Raw genomic sequence first — 24317 nt, 5'->3', positions numbered from 1 at the left:
CATGGTCTATTTAGTACATATGTGATGGTTATAGCATCAGTCCTTCAACTCTGCTCTCTATGCTTCTTTGATCATAGATGTTGCAGGGTTCTAAGTCAGGATTTGACAATTTGGGGGAAACCTTTGTAGCCCATCTGGCAAGAGGAAAAGAGAACTCCATGAGTATCTATGTTAGTTGCTCAGAGAAGATTTTGTAAAGTCAAGTGGAGAAGTGAAGGAAGCTAGAAGGGCAATGTGATGGAAAGAGCTCTAGAAGTTAAAGAACAGATGAACCTCTATTGAAGTTTGGTCTCCATGAACTCCTGATAAGGAACAGATGGCCTGGATGGTACTGGCATACCAGCAATCATTTTAGTGACAGTCATGAGCATGTTATTGGGAATTTAATAAAATACCATATATTTTATTTTTATGCGTTTAAAAACATTGTTCTGAGAAAGTCCACCTAGATTTCACCAGACTCTACCAAAGGAGTTCATGACACAAAAAAAGTTAAAAATTTCAAATCTGACTAAATAGATAGAGGGATGTCACGGTTTGAACCTGGAAGACCAAGTGGTTATGGAACATCAGAACCATGGACAGAAACAGGTGGCCTTCATTACTCTTTCAGAGAATCAATGAATGAAGTTTTTATTAATTGCTTTCTGTGTGCCAAGCACTGTGCTAAGCTCTGGGGATACAAATGGAAAAAAATCAGACAGTCCTTACTCTCAAGAATCTCATAGTGTAATGGGAGAGACCATACATAGGGAAGGTATGACAGGTGACACTTGTTGGCTCAAAGATTACTGGGTACTATCTTCTTTTCTAGCCTGCCTTGCCAACATAAGGCTATCTAACATGATACACTCAGCATCAATTATTTTTCTGTCCTAAAAATGAATTTAATTTTTATGCATTAACACTTGAATCTTATTAATTAAAAGAATAAATATATGAGTTATAAGGAATAATTGTGAGAAACACAGTCTTTGTCGCCTTTCACTCCCTTGGGCTCTCCCTTCTTCTCTTACCCTTTAGTGAACCCAAGTAAACTCAGGTACCAACCTCTTGTCACTGAATCTGATGTGCAGGCTTTAATTAATTTAAGATCTTTGCATTTTAAAGGGGACAAGGCAGGGCCAGGGGAAGTAATAGATCAGTAAGGATCAAGTTTCCTACTCAGTGGCATGTAAAGGAAGGAAAGATAGTAGTAATGATAAAGATGATAGCCCTGAAATTATTGCATATTAAAAACTGCCATTCTGGCCTTGACTAAGGGTAGTTTGAGGCATGGGGTTGGGACTGGTAATAATGTGGAAATGCTAATTACAAAGTACAAGAAATTAAAAGTCTATCACTCTGCCTGGGCCTCTCTTTACATTTAATTATTTGTGTACACAAATTCTCCCCACCATTAGATTCTATGTTCCTTAAAAGGAGAATTGTTTTTCTTTGTATCTTGTAATGAATGTCCTCATCCTTCATGTATAATAGTCATGCATATAGTCCTAGAAGTAACCTTTAAGGTCATCTAGTCCAACCTCCTTTGTTTTACTTTTGGAGAAACTGAGACCTCGGGTATTAAGTAGCTTGCCCAAGATCACCAAGGTTTTGTTGGCATCCCACTCTTCATGATCCCATGGACTATTGTCCATGGAGTTTTATTGGCAAAGATACTGGAATGGTTTGCCATTTCCTTCTCTACTGTGTCCCCATTTTACAAATGAGGTCCTGAGGCAAATAGGGGTTAAGCGACTTGCTCAGGGTCACATAGCTAGGAAGTGTCTGAGGCTGGATTTTAACTCACATATTCCTGATGCTAGGTCTGGTGCTCTATCTGCTGCACCACCTAGCTGCGTGGTCACCAACTCAGTAATCAAGAAAGTAGGAATTTGAACCCATGTCCTCTGGTTCCAAATCCAGAAGAATCCAAATTTCTGGTTCCAATTCTTTCTACCAGATTTCACTTTCCCTTAATGTTTGTTAAATTAAATGGAAAATATAGAAATGCTTTTTAAAGAAAGCTATATGAGATTCATTTTACAGGATTTGTTTTCTTTTCTCTTGTAGACTGTGTTTTATCAGAGTTGCACTGAAATAGCAAGACTGCTTTCAAGAAATGAAGACATAACCCTAATAAGTGAGGTAATGTACCTTGGCATTAAGATCAGACCTCTGCTAAAAATACCAGCTCTATCTCCCGGCAAATGCCCCTGATGCTAAAATGCATAAAACATCTCTGGTACAGAGTATCAAGAATCTTAACTAATCTTTTTAATTAATGTCACTTAGCAATAGGCATAATTCTTGATTCCAGAAATATAGAGACTCCTGATGTTGTATCATTAATAACAAAAACCGTCATAAATCTAACTTTGGACAGATCTAAGACACATGGAAATGGATTGTTATCCAAAGACACACCATTTATACTTCTGAAAGATCATTTTTATCACTATGCACTCCATCACGGCTCTTGCCTGTGTGTATAGGTTTAGCAGTTCTCTTTTCTCTTAGAAACTAATCTCAAACAGAATTTCAGGATTCACAAAACTTGACAGCTAGAAAAAAGGGGGAGAATAAAAAACAGAGAGTGAAAATAGGAGCTGTGAAAAGAAATGAGTTGATTTAGCCATGATGGCAAAATTGAATTTCTGGATTACAGTATAAGTCTAGTGAGGATGGCCTGAGGAATATCATTAGGAAATGTATAATTGTAGGATCAGAGGTCTAGAGCTGGAAAGGACCTTGTAGTAACTTACTTATTTTAGAGATGGGGGAACTTAAGCGATCTGTCCAAAGTCACATATAGGTCCTAGCTCTAGAGCTTGAAGGAACCTTAGGGGCCATCTAGTCCAACCTCTTCATTTTACAGACAAGGAAACTGAGGTCCAGGGAGTTGGTGAGTTGCTCAGCATTCCTTAAATAGCATTCCACAGTAGCAGAGCCAGATTTGAATCCAAGCCCTCTGACTTCAGACCCTTTGGTATTTCCTCTATATCATGTTATCTCTCAAGTTGGTCATGTGGTAAGAATGAGGGGTTAAAGATGGACAACCTGAGCCCTGCATTCAGAAGCATGAAATGTAAAATGCTAAAGGAGAAAGCTGAGAGCCCATGGGGTGGATCCTTTGTGTATGTACTGTGGAATAAATTTAAAAAGGAACAAAAAGGATAAGGATGGATTGATGTAATGTTATTCTATTGATTATCATGTCTTAAAAATAAATTCAAAAGTATTTTTATAATTTTATAAATAAACAGTTTTTATTTTACAAATTTTATAAATAATTTTTATATTTATCTTTATATTAACATATAAAGATAATATGTTTATTGCATTTTAAAAGTTTTATGAATACTTTTTTGTTTTTTATATTATTTATTTACTACTAGTTGATTATATAGTTATATATATATATATATATACCTTCTTCATTTTTATATATATATATATATATATATACATATATAAAACTTCTTCATTTCTAACAAAATGTACCGCACTCCGTGCTTATAGTCTTCCATGTCTCTCTGCTTATGCTTTTAATATATATATTTTAAATGTTAGTTGTTTCAGTCATATAGTTATATCTAACTCTTCATGAGAAAACTGAGGTAACTGAGATTCCTCTTCCTTAATTCAAATTTGGCCCCAGATATTTACTAGCTGTGATTCTGGGCAAGTCACTTAACCCTTGTCTGTAAAAAGAGCCGGAGAAGGAAATGGCAAACCCAATCCAGTATCTTTGCAAAGAAAACCCCAAATGGGGTCACAAAGAGTTTGACATATCTGAAAATTGGCTGAACCACGACATCTCTTGGATATATTCTTTTATCTTTTGTGGAAATCTAGCAAAGTCATTTCATAGTGTACTATCACCATTTGGAAATCATTAATTCTAGAGTAGTTTTGTTTCTCATTATATTGATATAGTTAATAGGACTAATCATTCCCTCAGTGAGGGCAAGTCTTCCAGGCCTACTGAAGTAAAAACAAATCCCCAAAACAACTGGGGGAGAAGGAATGTTCTGTAGTCTGAGAAAGATGCCCAGATCTTACAAGTTCACGTTTTCTGACAACAGTTTTGGTATATCTTTGAATGAAAAATTATGTTTCATCAGTAAAAAAACTTTTCCCAATTTTTAATGCTCCCGTCTTTAAAGGTATTGATTTGTCCATCATGACAGGCATTTTTTTCTTTGTAGCAATGGCTGGCAACTGTTTTTTGTTATTGTTGTTTTTATTGGTCTTCTCACTGTTCTTCTAGTTTTAAAAAGCCTGTGCTTCAATGGAGTAATCAGTGACAATGCTTCCAGCTGCTAGATCCCTCTGAAGGTCTTGTTTAGTTTTCTGAGGATTAATTAGACTATTTTTTAGTAACAGTTTGGGAGTTCTTGGTATTTTATTTTCAACTTTGACCCCACTTTCCTCTCTCCCTACATAGTTGGTGCCTTCCTGAGGAGAGGAAGCTACCCTTGGTTCTTATAGATTGTCTAGCTGTGGAAAGATCATAAGATTGTAGATTAAAATCTCAAAGGGACCTTAAAGATCATCTGGTCCAATCCATTCACTTTATATTGGAAGAAACTGAGACCCACAGAGAAAGTATCTTGTTTAAGATTATAGGTTGTAAGTTTCAGAGTTTGCATTTGAACCTAGGTCCTTGATTCTAAATTTAGTCTACTATACCATCCTGCATCTTTTTTTTTTTTTAAAGACCCTTAGGGAGGCAGCTAGGTGGCTCATTGGATTGAGAGCCAGGCCCAGAGTTGGGAGGTCCTGGGTTCAAATCTGGACTCAGATACTTCCTAGCTGTGTGACTCTGGGCAAGTCACTTAATTCACATTGCCTAGCCTTTTCTGCTCTTCTGTCTTGGAACCGATACACAGTATTGATTCTAAGATGGAAAGTAAGGGTTTAAAAAAATAAAAATTAAAAAAAAAACCTTGCCTTCTGTCTTAGGATCAATACTAAGTATTGTTTCCAAGATAGAAGAGCAGTAAGGGATAGGCAATTGGGGTTGTGACTCACCCAGGGTGACACAGAAGGAAGTGTCTGAGGCCAGACTCATCTCTCCAGGTCTGGATTTCTATCTACTGAGTCACCTAGCTGCCTCTCATACTGCATCTTTCATCACAAAAATGAAAAGACTTACCGGCCCATACTATGACAACCCCTGAACCCAATGGGCCTCCTTAGGAAATCTTCTCCCTGTCCCTGGGCTTCTTCCTGCTCTTTCAGATCAATACAGGTCCCCTATTAACTGCTCAAGAAAACAGTCTTCTTTGGAGCCCCAGCACATCAATTAGATTTACCATCTGAACTGGTGAAGTGGCTCTTGCCAAGAAGGCAGTACATTGACTACTGCCTTGACTAGGATTAATGAGCCTTGAGGAATTCACCAGACTTTGATGAGAACATGGAAAGCACCAGTTTTGTGTGTCTCTCTCTGCACTTTGGTTGTGTATGAGCCTGTCCCTATGGCTCTGCATTTCTTTTAGAATATTTACTCCTAGAGAGGAGGCACTCAGTTTATTGTGCTTGCAATATGCAATGCTTATCCCTTCACCAACAGCCTGGGAGGGCTTCAGGAAATATTATCTGATGGGGATGATGGTAATGGATCCTGGAGCAATTATTTCCTTTGGGTGCAATATCTTTGAGCTGATGTAAATGGGAAAGCTGGAGCCCACCTTATTTTCTATTTTATACCTGCTAATGGTTCTTTGAATAGGATGTGTAAGAGCCTCTCATTCTGCTTCTGTTCTCTGAGATATAATCCCCCTGTCCTCATGTGAAGAATATTCTTTGTGTAGAAGTTCACGAAACATCCACTTAATATTCCTCCATTCTTTTGAAGACAATGCCGGATGACATTGGCTCCAGACTGCTTTTAAAACAGACCACTGACTTTGATCTCAGTTTCTTACTGTTCATTTCTGTCAAATCTGCCTAAGAGAGGGGGAAAAGCCTTAAGAAAAGGCCAGACTCTGAATGCAGTTTTCAAAATGCTAAGAAAAACTAAGCTATTGAGAGCATTTTCAGAATGTTCAAATCTTCTGAGCTTTGGCAGCAGCAGGATCAGGGTGAAGGAAGCTCTCACTCATCACGATTTATATAATCTGTCTTCTCAAGCCCAGAGGTGAGGGGGTAGGGGGTGAGCTCTCCCCTTGTAAAATGGGGTGGGTAAGGGAAAGCAGCAAGTGAACAGTGAAACCAGGATGTAGGTGAGCCTGGGGGAGAATGGCAAACATGAGATCACTTCCTTCCTTATGCCAGTGTGGGGTAAAGGGTTTTGCCCTACTAATCCCATGCATGCCTTCACTCTTCTGTACCAGTCGGATGCATTCCTCAAGTTCATTTCCTTTTTCACAAAGAACCTATACACAAGTTTTTATCTACTTCTTTATATCTACATAAAGAACTGTATAGGCAGCAGGGTAGGCAAGAAAAGGAGTATTTAGCCGATTCATAAATTTCTTCAGTTTCATCATCAAACAAACTATTTGTTTGCTTGCTAGATTAGGGCTTTGTCAGAGACTATGCCAGTTCATAAATGGAACTATGTTTATGCTTCTTTGCCATGAAGCAGGCTTTATTTAATTCAACATAAATTAAGTATCCACTGTATACAAAGCAGTATTTGGACTGAAGGAGACCTTGCCCTCAAGGGGTTTATAATCCAGGGGAAGAAAATATTTATGTAAAAGAAAACTGATGAAAGGGAAAGTACAACATATACCAAGGAGAGGTTCAACCAGAGCTTCTTATGAAATTTAAGTAAGACAAGATTACTTGGAAGCCAGGAGAATGACAGGATCCTACATCCTGAGCTAGAAGGCATCTTAGAGATCATATAGTCCAATGCTTTAATTTGACAAATGGGAAAATTGCAGTCTGGTAGGATGAATCTATTGGCCCAAGGTCACATGGTTGAAGAGGTAGGTAGGATTTAAACTCAATACCTCTTAGGACTAACTCCAGAACTGGTGCTTCTTCCCACTGTGCCATACTGGAGTTTTGGGGAAGGCTTCTTAGAAGAGAAGGGACCTAACAAAGGCTTGAAAAAAGAGAGATGGCAAGAGAGAGAGATGAGGTTGGCCATGCATTCTGGAAATGCAGAAAGATGGAAAAAGATAGGAAAAGAAGAGCAGGAGATGAGGAAGGGATAGTCCATTTCAACTGGAATACAGAATGGATGAATGGGGGTCTTGAGAGAAAAGGCTGAAAAGACAGACTGAAGAATACCGGATCAGGACTTTGTCCTTTATTCAATAGACACAAGGTAGCATGGTGAATATGAAAGATCACTTGGGCAATAATAGGGAGGATGAATTAGGAAGATGACAAACTGGAAGTAGAATGGGAATTTAGATAGTTCAGGTGAGAAGAGATAGGAGTCTAGACTAGGGTGATGCTGTACTGTGAGTAGAGACAATCAGCAAGATTGGTAGATTAATGGATTTGGAGAGGGAGGAGTCCACAATGACCCTGAGGTTACCAGCCTGGGTGACAGGGTGGTTGCTGTGCTATTGACAGATACAGAGAAGTCAAGGATTGCTGTACAATGGGGGTGAGGGAGGAGATAATGTGTTAAGCTTTGGACATGTTGGGTTACACATCACTGGAGTTCATTGAGACAGATATTCCCAGCAGGCAATTGGAAATAAGAGACTGGGTCTCTGGGGAAAGTTTGGAGGTAGAAATACAGAATAGAATAATTTTAAAAGTAGATAGTGAATGAGAGTCCCAAATGAGAAACTATAAGACAGAAGAGGGCCAAAGACAGAACCTAGGAAGGGATATCTATGTTTAAAGGACAGGAGAATGAAGCAACAATAACAATAAAAGGCAGAGAAAAGAACCATGAATGAAAATACGGAGTCATGGAAGCCAAAGGAGAGAGAGGTGGGGGTGGTCCCTTGGGTCAGATTTTAGATAGAAAGCAAGTAGTATCAAGATGGAAAAGAAATGGCCTTTGGATTTAGTAATAAAATAAAAGCCATTAGTGACCTTGGAGAGAGAATTAGAATGGTTTGGATAAATGTTGAGTTGTAAAAGGTTTAACAACAACAATTACCACCCTTTATATAATACTTAAAGGTTGGCACAGCACTTTGGATGTGTTATCTCATTTGGTCCTCACAGTGACCCTGTCAGGTAGGTACTATTATTAATGTTCCCATGTTAGATGAGGAAGCTAAGGTACCTAGAAGTTAAACAATCTGCTAATGGTCACAGTAAGTTTTGGGGGCAGTATTTGAACTTGGGGATTCTTGCCTTTGAAGCTAGCACTCTATTCACTGTACCAACTAGCTGCCAAGTACTGAAGACCCAATACTTTTGTTTGAAAATGTCTGTGATTAAGAAAGAGGACTCAGAGGAATACTTGATGAATTTTGCTATAAATAGCAAGAGCAGTCCACTCTCCATCCCAACCAGTTTCAAAATCTTACAAACTAGGACAGCTAGATAGATAGAATCTGGGCCTAGAGTCAGGAAGAGCCCCTATATGGGTTCAAATCTGACCTTCGACAAATCATTTAACCCTGTTTGCCTAAAAAAGAAAAAAAATCTTATGAACTCTATTTCCACAAACATTCTTATATCTTTCCTCTTCTTTCTAGTCACACAAGCCACCCCACTAATTCAGGCCTTCATCCACTCTCTTCCAGTTGAATTTCCCAATTGGTCTCTTATCTTCTCTTTAATCCATCTTCCACACAACTGATAAACTGATATTCCTGAAACACAGTTCTGACTGTATCACTCCCCTAATTAGGAAACCTTAATGGGACAGACTCCTCTTTGGCAATTGAAGCCTTTCATATTTTGACTGCAACTCAGGTTGATGGGTTGGTTTTTTTTTAACCTTTGCCTTCTGTCTTAGAAGCAGTGCTAATGATGGGTTCCAAGACAGAAGAGTGGTAAGCACTAAGCTATGGGGGTTAAGTGACTTGCCTAGAGTCACACAGCTAGGAAGTGTTTGAAGTCACATTTGACCCCAAGATCTCCATTCTCCGTGTCTGGATCTCAATCCACTGAGCCACCTAGTTGCCCCACCAACCCAGGTTTTGATAGTCAATCAATAAACATTTGTTAAGCACTCACTATATGGTAGGCACAGTGCTAAGTGCTGGGGGGTACAAAGAGTCGAAAAGACAGCTCTTGTCCTCAGAGACTTTAATCTAATAGGAGAGACGATGTGCAAATGGCCATGGACAAACAAGTTCTACACAGGATAAATTGGAAATAACCCAGGGAGGGAAGGCTCTAGTGTACATTAGTCACCCCCTCCCCAAAACACACACACATGCCCCTTCCCCTCCACACCTGACATGTTCTCAATCCTGACCTCTGACTCTTGTAATATCTCACTGTCTTCAAGATTCTGTCCAAGTGCCATCTCCTATAATCGGTCTAATCCTAATTTCCCTACTCCCCACCTTCTCTACCTCTTGCTAGTGCCCTTCCTTCCCCTGATTCCTTTGATAAACAGTTTCATTTACTTATTTTTGTAGCGCTAGGTGGGCCAGAGGATAGACTACTCAGTGTGGAGTCAGGGAAACTTAGATTCAGCTCCAGGCTTAGATTCTTAATGTATACCTAAGGCAAGTCACTTAGCTTTTGTTTGCCTTGGTTTCCTCTTCTGTAAAATGGAATAATAATGGCTCCCAGGGTTTTTGTGAAGATCAAATAAGGTAATAATTTTAAAGTGCTTCACACAGGGCCTGGCACACAGTAAGTGCTATAATAAATGTTCACTATTATAATTATTAGTATTGCTTCCCCCAAGTAGAATCTATGCTTCTCAAGGGTCAGAGCTTATTTCATTTTGGTCTTTGTCTTTCTAGGGCCTCCTACAATGTCAAGCAAATAAATGCTTTTGCATTAACTTCCCTTAACTGTTTGTTCTCTTTTGCAATAAATATGAGCATTTGGGCTTTAGCCTAAATAATTACCTCTCCCATTCCCCCTAACAGAAGTACTAATAAATATTTCAAAAAACAACTTTCCAAGATGGTGGAAAAAAATGATGCAGGACACCGTTTTAAGTTTATCTGCATCGTTATCATTTTCTCCATTATTTCTTAAGACTAGACAATCAAGGACACAATAAATCATGCCCCAATTTGTAACATTTGCCAGTTTCGAGGTATAAATGATCACACTGAAAATTCAAAAATCAGCTCTCCTTGGCTCCTGCACACCCCTGTTGCCTGTTATTACATCAAAATATTGGCAAAAAATTGTTTGTTTTTTGGTTCCCAAGTCTTTGGGGATTTTAAAAAGCTCTTTCAATGGCTAAATCTGCTAAAGAGGCTGAGGTTGAAAACAGAACTGTCAGCCCCAGATCTCTTTTGAGGTGTTGATCTTGTTGGACAAAAGAAGGTTGCTAGATTCTAGAAATGCCTCAGGTGGCTGGTTTAATATATTTTTGTTGTCCATATTACAAAGGGGCTTTGTTATCAACACTGACAATTGCTATTTGTGTGTGTGGATGAGAATGAAAGACTGTTGTGTGCCCCACAGTTCCTGGCTCCCCCTTTCCTAGTTCCGCCTGCCCTTTGGTTGGCTCCTGGGGCTGTTTGGAGCAGAGCCCACAGCTGTGGATGACTTCCCCTTTCCAATTCATGTTCTTTCCAGCCCCTTTGCTCACAACAGGGCCACCACGGTGGGACAGTCAGAAGTTAAGTAATTAGCTTCGGGCCCCCATGAGCATCTTCAAGTAGAAGCATCTTGAGAAATGCCAAGTATTGTTCAAACCCCAAAGTGTGTGTCTTCTTTCGAGAGCCAGAGGCCTTGAAAGGGTGGAGCAGCAGAGCACCCAGGAGGGGAGCAGATTCACCAAGGAAAGGCTTTGCTGCCAAGATCAGAGCCCTGACCTTCAAGGAAGGGGAGTGCCAGGCCTGACGGGTCTCTTCCATAGTGGTCAGAGCCTTCCTGAAACCCCTGCAGGAATAATCCAGTGACACTGAGATTCGGGATTGACAGTGCTCCTGCTTTTGAAAAATGAGAGTATACCTGCTGGTCCCCTGAAGAAAGGAAGCACAATGGGAGATCCGCTTGGTAGTTACTGACAAGAGGCTCCAGTTTCATTCCAAGATGTCATTTAAAGGATCCTAGACATAGAGCTGAAAGGCACCTCCCAGACCAAATAGTCTAGTCTGACCCCCTCCACTCATTTAATTTAATTTAATTTTATTCTTTTATAAAAACTCTTGCCTTCTGCCTTAGAATCAATACTATCTAAGTAAAACATGGTAGCAATACTATCAGTTCCAAAGCAGAATGGTAAGGGCTAGGCATTTGGGGGTAAATGACTTGCCTAAAAGTATCTGAGGTCAGGTTTGAACTCAGGACTTACAGACTCCAGGTCTGGCTCTCTATACACTTATCCACCTAGCTGCTCCTGACCCTTCAATTTACATATGGGGAAACTGAGGATTAAAGAGGTGAAGAAATTTCTCCAAGAGCACACTCATAGTGAGCATCAGAGGCAAGATTATAGAATCATAAATCTAGAGACCTGAAAGGGCCCTCAGAAGCTATTCCAAGACCTCTGACTACAACACAAGAACTTTTTCTACTCGTTACTATTGTTCAGTCTTTTTTAGTCATGTCTAACTCCTTTTGGCCTCACTTGGGATTTTCATAGAATAGATATTAGAATGGTTTGCTGTTTCCCTCTCCAGCTAATTTTAGAGATGAGGAAACTGAGGCATATCAGGTTAAGTGACTTGCCCAGGGTCACAGAGCTAGGAAGTATCTAAGGCTGTGTTTGAACCTAGGTCTTCCTGACTCCATTCACTGCAACCCCTAGCTGCCCATTCCTACTCTGCCATGCTGGTAAAGCCTGAAACTAATGAGCTTCACCCTTCTTAATGTTCTACTATTTCATCCATAGGATTTTCTTCTGAATCTGATCTTTCCTCAAGGTCCCCACATTTTTGCTTCTGAACCTGCTCTCACCTGAGTCCTCTTCCACCTCTCTTGTCATTGTTGGCATTTCCTGGACTTGGCTTAAAATCCACGTGTGCCACGAAGCCTTCCCTGATCAGTCCTCTCTCCAGGCATTTGCTCCAGTCAGTCCCTGGACCTTCTAGAATTAGGTCAGGCTTGGTCATAATATGTTTCATTCCTGCTAAGTTTTTTTTTTCTGTTTGTGATACTATAAGCAGGAACCAATATCTTGGTGGGTTTAATTTAGTCCCCTCTTCAGGACCTAATGGTAAGTTCACAGGATCATAAAATAGTAAGTTTAGAGCAGGAAGGGATGTTCTGCTCAACAATTATTAACTGGGTGGGAATAGGAACTGGACATAGGGAACACCTAGATAAGGGAACTCCCTCTCCCAAAGCAAGCTGGCTCTTCTGCTATGCTGAGATTTTGGGAGTTGTGTGGAGTGCTGGAGGGTTGTGACTGATCCAGGGTCACCCAGCCAAGAAAATCAGCTCTTGCTGACCTCTCTCTCCACTATGCAGTGATGCTTATTTGTCATAAACTGAGCAAAAGAGAAATAGAGATCAGGACAATGAACTTTTCCCCTTGATGTCAGTCTTTATAGACTCAAAGTTTCCATTTCACAATTTATGCATGAGACATAAAATGATCACCTTTTTTGTGTTCTATAGCAGAGTGGATAGAGAGCCAGGCATGGAAGGGGAATCTGACCTCAGACATTTCCTAGTAGTGTGACTGTGGGAAAGTCATTTAACCCCTTTTGCCTATCCTTTGCCATTTTGTCTTAGAATTGATACAAAGACAGAAAGTAAGAATTATTTAAAAAAGTGGGGCGGGCAGCTAGATGGTGTAGTGGATAAAACTCTGGGCCTGAAGTCAGAAAGACCCATCTTCCAGAGTTCAAATCTGACCTCAGACACTTACTAGCTGTATGACCCTGGGCAAGTCACTTAACCCTGATTCCCTCAGTTTTCTCATCTGTAAAATGAACAGGAGAAGGAAATGGCAAACCACGACAGTATCTCTACTGAGAAAACCCTAATTGGAGTTACAAAGAGACAGACACAACTGAAAAAGGCGACAACAACCACAAAATTTTTAAATGGATGTTTTCCCACAAGAACTATTTTACCTTAGAATATAAAAATAATAATTTACCAATTCTTTTAATAATTTAATGCAAAGACCCCCAAGGGAGTACATTAATTTATTAATCCCTTTAATGTAATAATTTAAAGCAAGGACCCCCAAGGGGAGTGCATAGATAAATTTCAAAGGACCTGGAAACTTTTTTTTTTAAATCCATATCTGCTTAGTATCAATTGCAAGGGCTATAAGTAATCAGGGTTAAGTGAATGGCACAGGGTCACCAGTATGGGAAAGAGGCAGAACATAAATCCTTGAACCCAGGTCTTCCTGGTCAGTGTAAGTGTTAAAATTAATGGTTTGGCTAAATATATGAAAAATATAAATCTTTTATTTATAAAGTAGAGAAATACAAAAGGGTAGAAAAGACATTAATCTATCTAATTAAATATTGTTCCAGTGCTTGGCTCAGGCAGGACTTGTTAACCTTCAATCAGAATTAAACTATCTCCAGAAGACAGGAAGGGAGAAACAGCTATTCACTCACCCAATACAATGACTGGAGCTGAAGGTGACTCCTGAGGCCGACTTTCTTCTTTGAGCCAATCTTCTTCTTGAAGCTGACTTCCTTCTTGGAGTGATCCTCTTCTTGGAGTCCACTCTCTACTAGCTTCCTTCACCAGACCTTCACCAGCCTCCCTCCTCAGGGATTTTCATGGCTTTTATGGTAGTTTCCTGTCCCTGCCCATTTTCATAGGGGCCAATCACAGTTTCCAAATTGTCTGAGTTCTCACCTTTAGAACCACACCTTTCTGAGTGTGTAGACTCTTAAGTTTCTGACTTAGCATCACCTAGCATCAAGTAAGATATGAACTTACTAAGTGGTGTGTGAGCTCCTCCACCTAGTTCAAGATTGCTAACCAAAGTGTCAACTAAGCAAAGAGAACAAAGGATTCCCTTTTCACAAATGTGAACTCAAAGAGAACTAAGAGTTCCCTTTTACACCAGCTCTCTCTATTTTCTCTCATAGATTTTTTGTATGGCATGTATTGGGTTTAATAAATAGCTATTGAGTTGAAGAATACTTTGGGAAAAAAAAAATTTCTGTCTTAATAACAACTCTAAAACAGAAGGGAAAGGACTAGGCAAATGAGATTAAGTGACTTGTCCAGGATCACACATCCTAGAAGTATCTGAGGCCAGATTTGAACCTAGGTCCTTTCCACTCCACATCTGGTGCTCTATCCATTGTGTCATCTAGCTGTCCCTTCCGCATTCATTTTCACTCATTTCTAACAGAAATTTATCATTTCCTTCAGTTATGAATGTAGGTTTTTCTGAGAAGTGAGTCCACAGGCTTTACTAGATTGCCAAAAGGGTGCAGACCATAGGAAATGTTCCCCATCTGGCACTCTAAGAGAAATGTAAGAATCTTTCCTTGAAGCCGGTATTCTTGGCAGAAGCAGGCAGATTTCCAGGTAACTGAGAATTTAGTTTCATAAGTAGGTGGTAGTAAAGCCTGACATGTCTCTTTGTGTATCTGAGGGAATGATGGGTTCATGGGCACGTCTGGCAGGAAGAGCGAGGTGAGTCAGCGATGAGTCTGTGTGGGTGCAGATTCTTAGGAAAGTTTAGGGGAGGCGCGTGCTTTCTTGATACTAGCAGGGTTATGAAGGCAGGCAGAGTGTGTGTATGAGAGTGAATGGGCTCAGGTGTGGAACTGTGAGCTATTATTGACTTGTTCAACACTGGCAGGCTGGGAGACCATGATGGTGGGCTGGATCTATGGAAATTTGGGGATCAATTCTTAACAGGGTAGCTCTAGAGCAGTGATTCCCAAAGTGGGCTCCACTGCCCTCTAGTGGGTGCTGCAGCGATCCAGGGAGCGGTGATGGCCACAGGTGCATTTATCTTTCCTATTAATTGCTATTAAATTTTTAAAAAAATTAATTTCCAGGTGGCTGAGTAATATTTTTTCTGGAAAGGGAGCGGTAGGCCAAAAAAGTTTAGGAACCACTGCTTTAAAGGAAGTGTTGGGGTAATGGAACACCTTGAATCTGAAGCTAATTCCCCACAGTGCTGTTAGGGACTAAGATGAGGAAGCCTTACTGACCTGTTGAATACCTGAGCTGGCTTGGTTCTGAATCTCCAGGACCCAGCAAGGGAAGGGAAAGCTTGGGGGACAGCCACAGAACCTGGGATCTGGATGTAAGACACTGAGTGAGTAAAGTCCCACTGCAATAATAATTAAAGGGGAATTCATAAACCCTTTGAGTTTCCTGGCATTTTAAATTCATCAGTTTATATCCAACTTAATCTCTAGCTCTATCTCAAGAAACCATTGTCTTTTAAGATTCTAAGCTTTAAGCAATTGGCTCTGACCCCTCATTTAATCTCTTGTCCCCTTTCCACCTCTTTCCCCTTAATATAGATAATGGAAGGTATCTGTTCTCCACCATCTTAGGCATTTTAAAGTATGTTTGCCTGCATGGAGTAGGGATTCCATCTCAATCAGTCTTTCATATATATAGAAAAAAATATGATGCTCAAATATTAGAGCAGTAGTTCTTTCCACAGAAGAGGATATCAGAGAGGATTAAAAAACAAACAAACAAAAACAACCCTTGCCTTCTGTCTTAGAATTGATACTAAGTATTGGTTCTAAGGCAGAAGAGTGGTAAGTCTAGGCAATGGGGATTAAGTGACTTGCCCAGGGTCACACAGCTAGTAAGTGTCTGGGGTCGCTTTGAGCCCAGTATCTCCAAACTCCTATCAAAGATGATTAAAAGGCTCATTTCTACTCCCATGATGTTATAGATGAGCAGATTAGGCTGATGCCAAGTGAGAGGGTTTACATATCCCAAAATATCTCCTTTTGTCCTGAAGTTTGATCAGAATATTGAATGAATTCATGTAAAATTGTTGGCTCCTTCTCTGTAGTGTCTTTGAAAGGTTCTGTATTTATTCCAGCAATTTTGCCATTGTCCAAAACAGTTTTGGAATTCTTAATTTTCACAGCAAGAAGTCTTCTTTCTCTCCTCTCCAGAGTACACTCAATTATACAGGTATAAAAGATTTCCCTTCCACATAATAGGACCCCCTCGATCTGGAAAATCCATGTAAAGTTTTTGGCTGTACCTTTGTACAAGAGAAGAAGCCTGAATTGTTTCCTCTCTCTCATGAGGTGTTTACAGTGTCTTATTGTAAAATTTGGGTTAAGTGTTTGGTCATGGGCTATAGAGTTTCTAAAACTGCCCCCAAATGTCTATTTAATGTTTTTATGCCAGCCCGGGGTATATTGAAACCACAACAAAGAAAGCCACAAGGTGGAAAGGAAACCTCGAATTCTTTTGGCATTTTTTACATCCTGTTGCATTATAATCATCTGTGTATCTATTACATCTCCAGGACTAGACTGTAAGCTCCTTGAGGACAGGAGCTGTCATTTTCGTCTTTGTATCCCTCTCTAGATTTAGAACAAGACAACTCTACTTCTAATCCCAGTGCCACCATTCCTGTGTTAAGTTAATATGGGCAAACTCCTTAATTAAACCCATTTCCTATTTGGTCAAATGAATAAAAGAGTATTTGTTGCTGTCTGGTTGTTTTCAGTTGTGTCCAACCCTTTATGCCCCCTTCTGGGCTTTTCTTGGCCAGGTTGAATCCATGGTGACTTCTAGTGCTTACTATTGTCTTTTCTAATTGCATATACCATCTGATGATTAATTCTAGAATTTTCCTTAGGATCAATGTCAAATCCAACAGTGTAATAGTTTCTGGAATTGAACATTATCATTTTTGAAAATCAGAGCCTCACCTTCCCATTTCTTTGTTGTTGTTCACTTGTTTCAATCGTGTTTCATTCTGTGACCTCATGTGGAGTTTTCATGGCAGAGACACTGGAATGGTTTGCCATTTCCTTCTCTAGCCCATTTTACAGATAAGGAAAGTGAGGCAAACGGAGTTAAGTATCTTGCTCACATAGCTATCAAGTGTCTGAGGCTAGACTTGCACTCGTGTCTTCCTGACTCCAGGCTCAACACCTATCCATTGTACCACCTAGATGTCCTAGAACAATATTTATACTACCTCATTGGACTGTTGCAAGGACCCATTATTGAGTGCATGATGGAAGAGCACTTACTTACAAGTCAGAGGGCATGGGTTCAAATTCACCTCTAATGATTACAGGTCACTTCCTCTCTTGCCAACTCAGTTTCCTCATCTATAAAATTAAGGAGTTGTGGACTGGAAGCCCTCTGAAGTTCCTTCCAGCTCTGGCCTATTTGTATCATGCTCTGGAATGTGATAGGCACCTGAAAAATGCTGAATGAATCAATTATCACTCTCAGGGCCTCTCGTGCATTAAGTAGATTGGCCTCCAAAGGGGTACTCAATAACTAAATATACTATTCATTCAGCACCTACCATGTGCCAAGGACTGTGCCTTGTCAAAGCAATGTGGACAGTAGAAAGAGTCCGACTCTAATCCCAGCTCTGCCACTGCCTAACTGTTTGGCTTTTGGGTTATCTGTGTCCTAATCTATAAAGTAGATGAGATAAGATCACGTCTGACTAACATTCCATCACACCGTAAATCTTCACCCACTTCATTTGACTTTTGGAAAGAGCCCAAAGTTTGCAGAGCCAAGTCTTGTGAGCAGGAAAGGTACACACTCTGGGCTGCACCATATTTAGTGAAAAGCAAGATAAAATTCTTTAGCCCTCAGATTAACCATCTTATGGATGTAAACTAATTGCCCCGTCCCCCTTTTTTTAGACAGCCTGGTCTCTCCTCTTATGAAAGACTGCAGAGACTAGTCTTGAACCCAGGGCTTTCATATACTCTTGCAGCACAACAGAATAGCAGAAACCCTGCTGCCTAGAAATTACCTTTTCTTTAACCATTACTTTCTATCTTTGAATCAATCCTGTGTGTTGATTCCATGGCAGAAGAACAGTAAGGGTTAGGCAATGGGGGTTCAGTGACTTGCCCAGGGTCACATAGCTAGGAAGTATCAGAGGTCAGATTTGAACCCAGAACCTCCCAACTCCAGGTCTAGCTCTCAGTCCTCTGAGCCCCCTAAAGTTACTCACAAAGAAGAGTTAGAGAATGGTTCATAGCCACAGCTGAAAGAGTGGCAGAAGGGAAAGAGCAGAGAAGCTTCCCCAAGTGACTCTTTTGAACACAGTAACACTCATTTGGATGCACAAATTCTGATGTCTTTGGGGGAGAAAAAAATCAGGCTCATTATAGTCACACCTGGGATGCTAATCTATGGGTGTAGATTTCTAAATAAAGGAGCTTTTATTTAGCCGAATGCACCTGGAATTACTTATTTTAAACCACCTGGGATGAGAACTGCTTAGTAAAAACTTTCTGTGATTTGGCCTCTTTCTTTAAGTTCACCCGTTCTTTCTCTTGAGTGCAAACTGGTGGTGATTTTGGTGGCCATTATGGTTGAGTGAAAAGTGCATTGAATTGGTAATCAGAGCCCTTAGATTCAAAAGCCAGTTCTGCCATGTACTAGCAATGTGACCGTAGTCAAGGTCCACGTCATGGACCTCAGTTTCTCCATCTGGAAAAAGAAGGGGTTGAATTCATTGACCTCTGAGATCCCTTCCAGCTATACACTGATAATCCAATGAGCATGAAATATGTGAACACCATCTCGGTTGCATCAGATGGGAGATTGATATTTATTTATTCCTCCCCCCGAAAAAAATTCCTCTGAATGGAACTTTGCTGAAATTTCCCTCTCTGGGAAAATGTGTTTCTGTGGAATAGCCTTGCTTTAATGAATTAAAGCGGGCCATGTTCAGATGTCATCTTCTCCCTACAGTTGGCTATGTTGTGAATTAGCAACGTTCTACAGGCTCATGAATAATAGGCGTCATTAGAACTTGATTCTTAAGTGTAGAGAAACACAACCCACATGCCTACATGTACATGTTTATGTGCACACTTATGTGCACATATAGAGATAGACATAGAATCTGGACTAGTAAATTGGTGATTTCATAGAGGTAGAATCTAGATTTTTAAGAATTTGGTGCATACATTTTGCAAGAAGTAAGACACTCTTCTCCATATGAAGACTGGCTTTTATTCCAGACAATCAGGAATAGTATTTGTATTTGACTTACAAATAGCATTTTTCTTGGAGAGTTGTATTGGGGCACTGAGGGGGTTAGCAACTGGCCTTTGACCATACAAGATGTACATGTAAGAGAGGATTTGAACTTGGATCTCCTTGACTCTAAGGTTGACCTTTTAGCCTCTAGGCTTTGGTCAAGTGGATGGAAAAATATTTATACTATCTCATTAGATATTTGTAAGGAGTCAGAGAATGTGGGCTCAAAACCACCTCCTATGCTTACTGTCTGTGTGATGAGGCACTTACTCTTTCCTGGCCTCAGTTTCCTCATGTATAAAATGAAGGAGCTGGATTTGATGGCCTCTTGAGCTTTCATTTCCAAAGATTGCTCAGTCTCACCAACCTGACTCTTTGATCTCATAGAAGAAAGGCATTTCTGACTTATTTAAATTCATTTTCAACCTGTAATCACAAAAATGGAGTGATAGGATGAGAGCCTATTATCTTCTGTCTTAATATCAATTCTAAGACAGAAGAGTGATAAGGGCTATACAAGTGAGGGCTAAGTGACATTCCCAGGGTCACACTGCTAAAAAGTATCTGAGTCCAGTTTTGAACCCAGGTATTTCTGACTCCAGACCTGGTGCTCTCTCCTCTTTGCTACCTAATTGCCCTTTATTCTTTCTAAAGAGTTCAATGTTTTGTACTTTAGTGTTACTATAGAGCAGTGGTTCCCAAACTTTTTTGGCCTACTGCCCCCTTTCCAGAAAAAATATTACTTAGCAACCCCTGGAAATTCTGAAACTATTTATTGAATTCAGAATAGAATGTAATACCAAAAAAGTGTGGCCGTCACCACTTCCCTGGATTGTTGCAGCACCCACCAGGGGGCAGTAGCACCCACTTTGGGAATCACTGCTATAGACTAACCATTCTCAGAATTCTCATGTTGGAAGCTGTTTCTAGTAGAATGAGGAAAACATTCCTATCACCTCTTTGGTTATTGTTATTTTCTCCTATTTATATGAAATATAGTCATCCCAAGGTTAACTCATTTTGTCTCATCTAGGACTTTTTTTTTACCTGAATCAGTGACTTCCCATCTCCACGCCTTTGTCTTGTTTCTCATCCCCCATACCTTGAATCCTCTCTCTTCTTATCCTTGCCAATTAGTTTCCTTGGCTTCCTCCAAGACTCAGGCCATATCCTACCTTCTGGTCTCTCCAGCCACTAAGGCTTTCGCCCCTGAAATTACTGTACATCCACTCCCTCTTTCCCCATTTTCTCCCCCCACACCCTTTTTAGTTCTTACCTTCTCTCTTAGAATTGATAGTAAATATCATTTCTAAGGCAGCAGAGCAGTATAGGCTAGGCAGCTGGGATTAAGTGAGTTGCCCAGGATCACACATACTCCCTATCTTGAATAAATCTAGTTATTTATACATTGTCTTCCTCATCTAAAATCTAAACTTCTCAAGCACAGGGACTATATTTTTTGCCTTTTTGTTGTTGCAATCCCAGAGTTTAGCTTGGTGGCTAGCATGTAGTAAGTACTTAGAAAATGCTTATTGGGGGATGTTAGGTGGCACCATAGTGCACAGAAGGCAGGACCAAGAGTCAGGAAGACTCATTTTTTGTGGTTTCAAATCTGGCCTCACACATTTACTAGCTGTGTGACCTTGGTCAAGTCACTTAACCCTGTTTGCCTCAGTTTCCTTATCTGTAAAATGAGCCAGAGAAGGAAATGACAAACCATTCCAGTATCTTTGCCTAGAAAACTCCAAATAGGGTCATGAAGAATCAGGTATTACAAACTGATGAAAAACAATAACAAAATCTTATTGAGTCAATTATGGTATTGATTTTTTTGGTAAAACTCTTACCTTCTGTCATAGAATCAATACTGTGTATTGGCTCCAAGGCAGAAGAGTGGTAAGGGCTAGGCAATGGGGGTCAAGTGACTTGCCCAGGGTTGCACAGCTAAGAAGTGTCTGAGGTCAGATTTGAACCCAGGACCTCCTGTCTCTAGACCTGACTCTCAATCCACTGAGCCACCCAGCTGCCCCTGTAGTATTGATTTTTAAATGACCTAGTATTGTTGTTTTACCTATTCAACCTTGGATGAGTACATACACCAGTTTGTTAAAAATAGTCAATATAGTGCTAGCTATGGCACTGAAAATCCAAATGACATATTCAGGATGGATAGGAAAAATAGTAGAGGATACTTTATGTGGGACATTGGAAAAAGTAGTGGGGGAAGGTCACCAGCACTTGTGGGGAACAAGAAAAGCTCCTCGGTTCTGAAGCACCTCTTAAAAGAAAAGAGAAATTCTTTAGACAGAGGAAGGAGTTCATCGTAGGCATAAGGGACAGCCAGTACGAAGGCTTGAAAACCTCCTTGGCTGCAGCTGTAGCGGGACCAGAGCTTGATGAGAGGCTCACAATGTAGAAAGAATGAGAGCCTCTGTCAGAGCAGTAAAGATGAGCCAGGTAAAATCATCAGAGATGACAGGGAAGGGGTTTGTGTTTGCATTGGCTTCCCTCATGTCTGGAAAGGTCTCTCTCCTTACTTTCATCTCTTGGAGCCACTGGTGACATGATAGCAAATGTTTAACAACAGGCTTTGAGGGCAGGGGCAGAGAATGTAAACCCAGCACCCTTTAAAGTCGAATCTGCTTTATTACCATTTTCTCCATCACTTTCTTAAGTAGACAATCAACAGAATGATAAATCCAGCCCTAATTTGTAGCAGTCTGAAATATCCATTCTGAAAAATGTAAACTGTGAGCTAGAGTATCTCTATTTGGAAACTTTAGCACCCTTGAAGGCTTGCAGAAGTACCACTCCCTGCCCGGAGGGCTCTTCGGATTCTCCAAGTTATCCCCCTTCCCCCAAGGCCACTTCTGTGTATCACAGTTTCTGTTCTTTTTCTCTCTCCATGTCATTTCCCTTCATTACAATGTATGGTTCTTGAGAGCAGGCCCTCTTTGGGGTTTGTCTTTGTAGTCCCAGCACCCAGGCTAGCACTGGGCACTTAGAAGGAAGAAGGACTAGACATGTAAACTCCCTCTATCAATGAAGCTTGTGGTCTTAGGGAATTGCCTGCAGCATTAAGAGGTGAAGTGACTTTGCCCAGGCTCACACAGCTAGTTTGGGTCAGAGGTAGGACTTGAACCCCGCTCCCCCCTCTCTTTCTTTGACTCTCCCCATCTCTGACTCTGTCTCTCTCCTCTCTCTCTGATTTCCTCTCCCCATCTCTCTCTATCTCTCTCTCTGTCTCTCTTTGTCTCTCTCTCTCTCTTTCTCTGTCTCCCTCTCTCTGATTTCCTCTCCTCATCTCTCTCTCTCTTTCTCTTTCTCTCTCTCTCTCTTTCTCTGTCTCTGTCTCTCTCTAATTTCCTCTCCTCATCTCTCTCTGTCTCTCTCTCTTTCTCTGTCTCTCTCTCTCTTTTTCTCTGTCTCTGACTCTCTCTCCCCCCTCCCTTTCTTCTTGTTTCTCTCTCTGACTCTCTCTTTTCCTCTCTGCCTCTGACTGTCTCTCATTCTCTTCTCTCTCTTTGGCATTTGCATTTTTCCTTCCCTGTTAGAGTGTATGTTCTTTGAAGGCAAACCATCTTCTGCCCCTCTTTATATCCTCAGTGTTTTCTATAGTGGCAGGCATATGGTAGCACTTCATAAAAGTTTATTGATTGACTGACAAAGTGACCTTAAAGGTGAGTCCCTTCCCAAGCTAAGTCTGATTTCAAAGACCTGATTCTGGCTTCCATTGCCTGGGACCAGGAGAGTCTAGTTTGTCTTCTGCACACATACATATGGGTCCTACGGATGACTCAAGCCTTCCCCAGCTGTGAAGGTTATAAGGAAGAACAACGATCATTTATCACACGTCACACTGGAAACTGTATGGCACATGTAGGCGGTGCCACTGGCCCCACACTGGAAGCTGATGGTGTTTCATCATGATGAACAGATGAAAATGACCATAGATCTCCTCTCGGGAGTAGTGTCTGATAGCATTTTACATGCTAAAATAGAAACCCTACAGTATCTCGACTAGTCGTAAGCACATTTTCAATAGTCTTGACAGATTTCATCAATCCATACTGGATCCGAATAGCTGTGTATGATCATTATTTGAAATGGATGTTTTGGCATTCGTCACCATTTAAAGTCATTTATTTAAGGAACACATTTTTGTCTTTTCCAGGTTCCATTTGAAGAGTCTTTGCCAACTATACAGAAGCTGGAGATGCTTTTCGACCCCGCCAATGGCTCTATCTTAAAGACAGAAGCCATTTTCAACTGGATCACGTCTTTTCTTCCATCTATATAACCTTTTAGGGAGCAGAACGAATGCCATAGTGTCTTGTTCTGAGTTAGCTTGAAATGATTGTCAGCATTCGTCCCCTTATCTCTTTGTAGACAATAAAATAAAGGGTGTCTTCCTTCTTGCAAAATGTATGGTTTTTTATTCTTCAATGATGCAAAGCATCGAGTTCTTTAAAATCAAGTTCAGAAAATAGACGTTAATTACTTTTTTTGTTTTAAATTCCAAAGCTACTGTTAAAACTGCCATTCCCCTCCAAAAAAAAAAAAGGGTGGGTTTACAATGAAACTGTTTCTGACTTAAGTACAGACAGTTCTCACTTTAATATAAATTCTTGTTGCAAATTCTACTTTACTTAAAGAATTCTGAAAAAAAATCCACATTTTAAAAACATCACCTGCTTTTACTGTACAGTTCTGTGCTTTTTTCTGTCCTCCTGCCCCTTGGCTTTGTGCTCCACAGCCTCTCCCCAGGTTAAAAAAAAAACCCAACAAAATTCTAAGAGCTGCCCCTTCCAGTGAAAGCCAGAGGAAGAAGATACAGAGAGAATGTTTCTTAGTCCACTGCCAGACTAGGGGCTTGGCCCAAGACCTCTGGAGAGAGGAGAACTTTTGCTCCCCTTTGCCCACCAACCAATATGTCCAGCTCCTGCATGTCTTGTATTCCTTCTGTTTCACATGATGAAGATAAGCTTGAGAGAGCAAGAAAGACTTCACTGCCATTACATGTATATGGAGGAGTGGACCATTTGGAGCCTTTTCGCAGGGTTTCCTTGGTTCTCCTTCAAGGCCCTCACAATCTGGTTTTCCTTCTGACCAGGTGCAGCCAGGTCCCAAGTAAACAACGCTCG

At 40.5% G+C, this 24317-nt stretch overlaps 1 protein-coding gene across 1 annotated transcript in view; it reads left to right on the top strand.

Annotated features, from left to right (window-relative positions):
* Window positions 1–23727, top strand: part of CFAP54 (cilia and flagella associated protein 54) — a 376749-nt gene extending 353022 nt beyond the window's left edge. The window contains exons 69-70 of the mRNA XM_044679160.1: window positions 2056–2130; window positions 23348–23727. Of these exons, the coding sequence (XP_044535095.1) occupies window positions 2056–2130; window positions 23348–23473 (201 nt within the window). The 3' untranslated portion in view covers window positions 23474–23727. The remainder of the gene's footprint in view (window positions 1–2055; window positions 2131–23347) is intronic.
* The last annotated feature ends 590 nt before the right edge of the window (window positions 23728–24317 follow it).

The sequence above is a fragment of the Gracilinanus agilis genome, chromosome 5 (genome assembly GCF_016433145.1).
Source record: "Gracilinanus agilis isolate LMUSP501 chromosome 5, AgileGrace, whole genome shotgun sequence".
NCBI lineage: Eukaryota > Metazoa > Chordata > Mammalia > Didelphimorphia > Didelphidae > Gracilinanus > Gracilinanus agilis.
The sequence above is the reverse complement of the archived record's forward strand: the minus strand, read 5'-3'. Positions and strand labels throughout refer to the sequence as shown.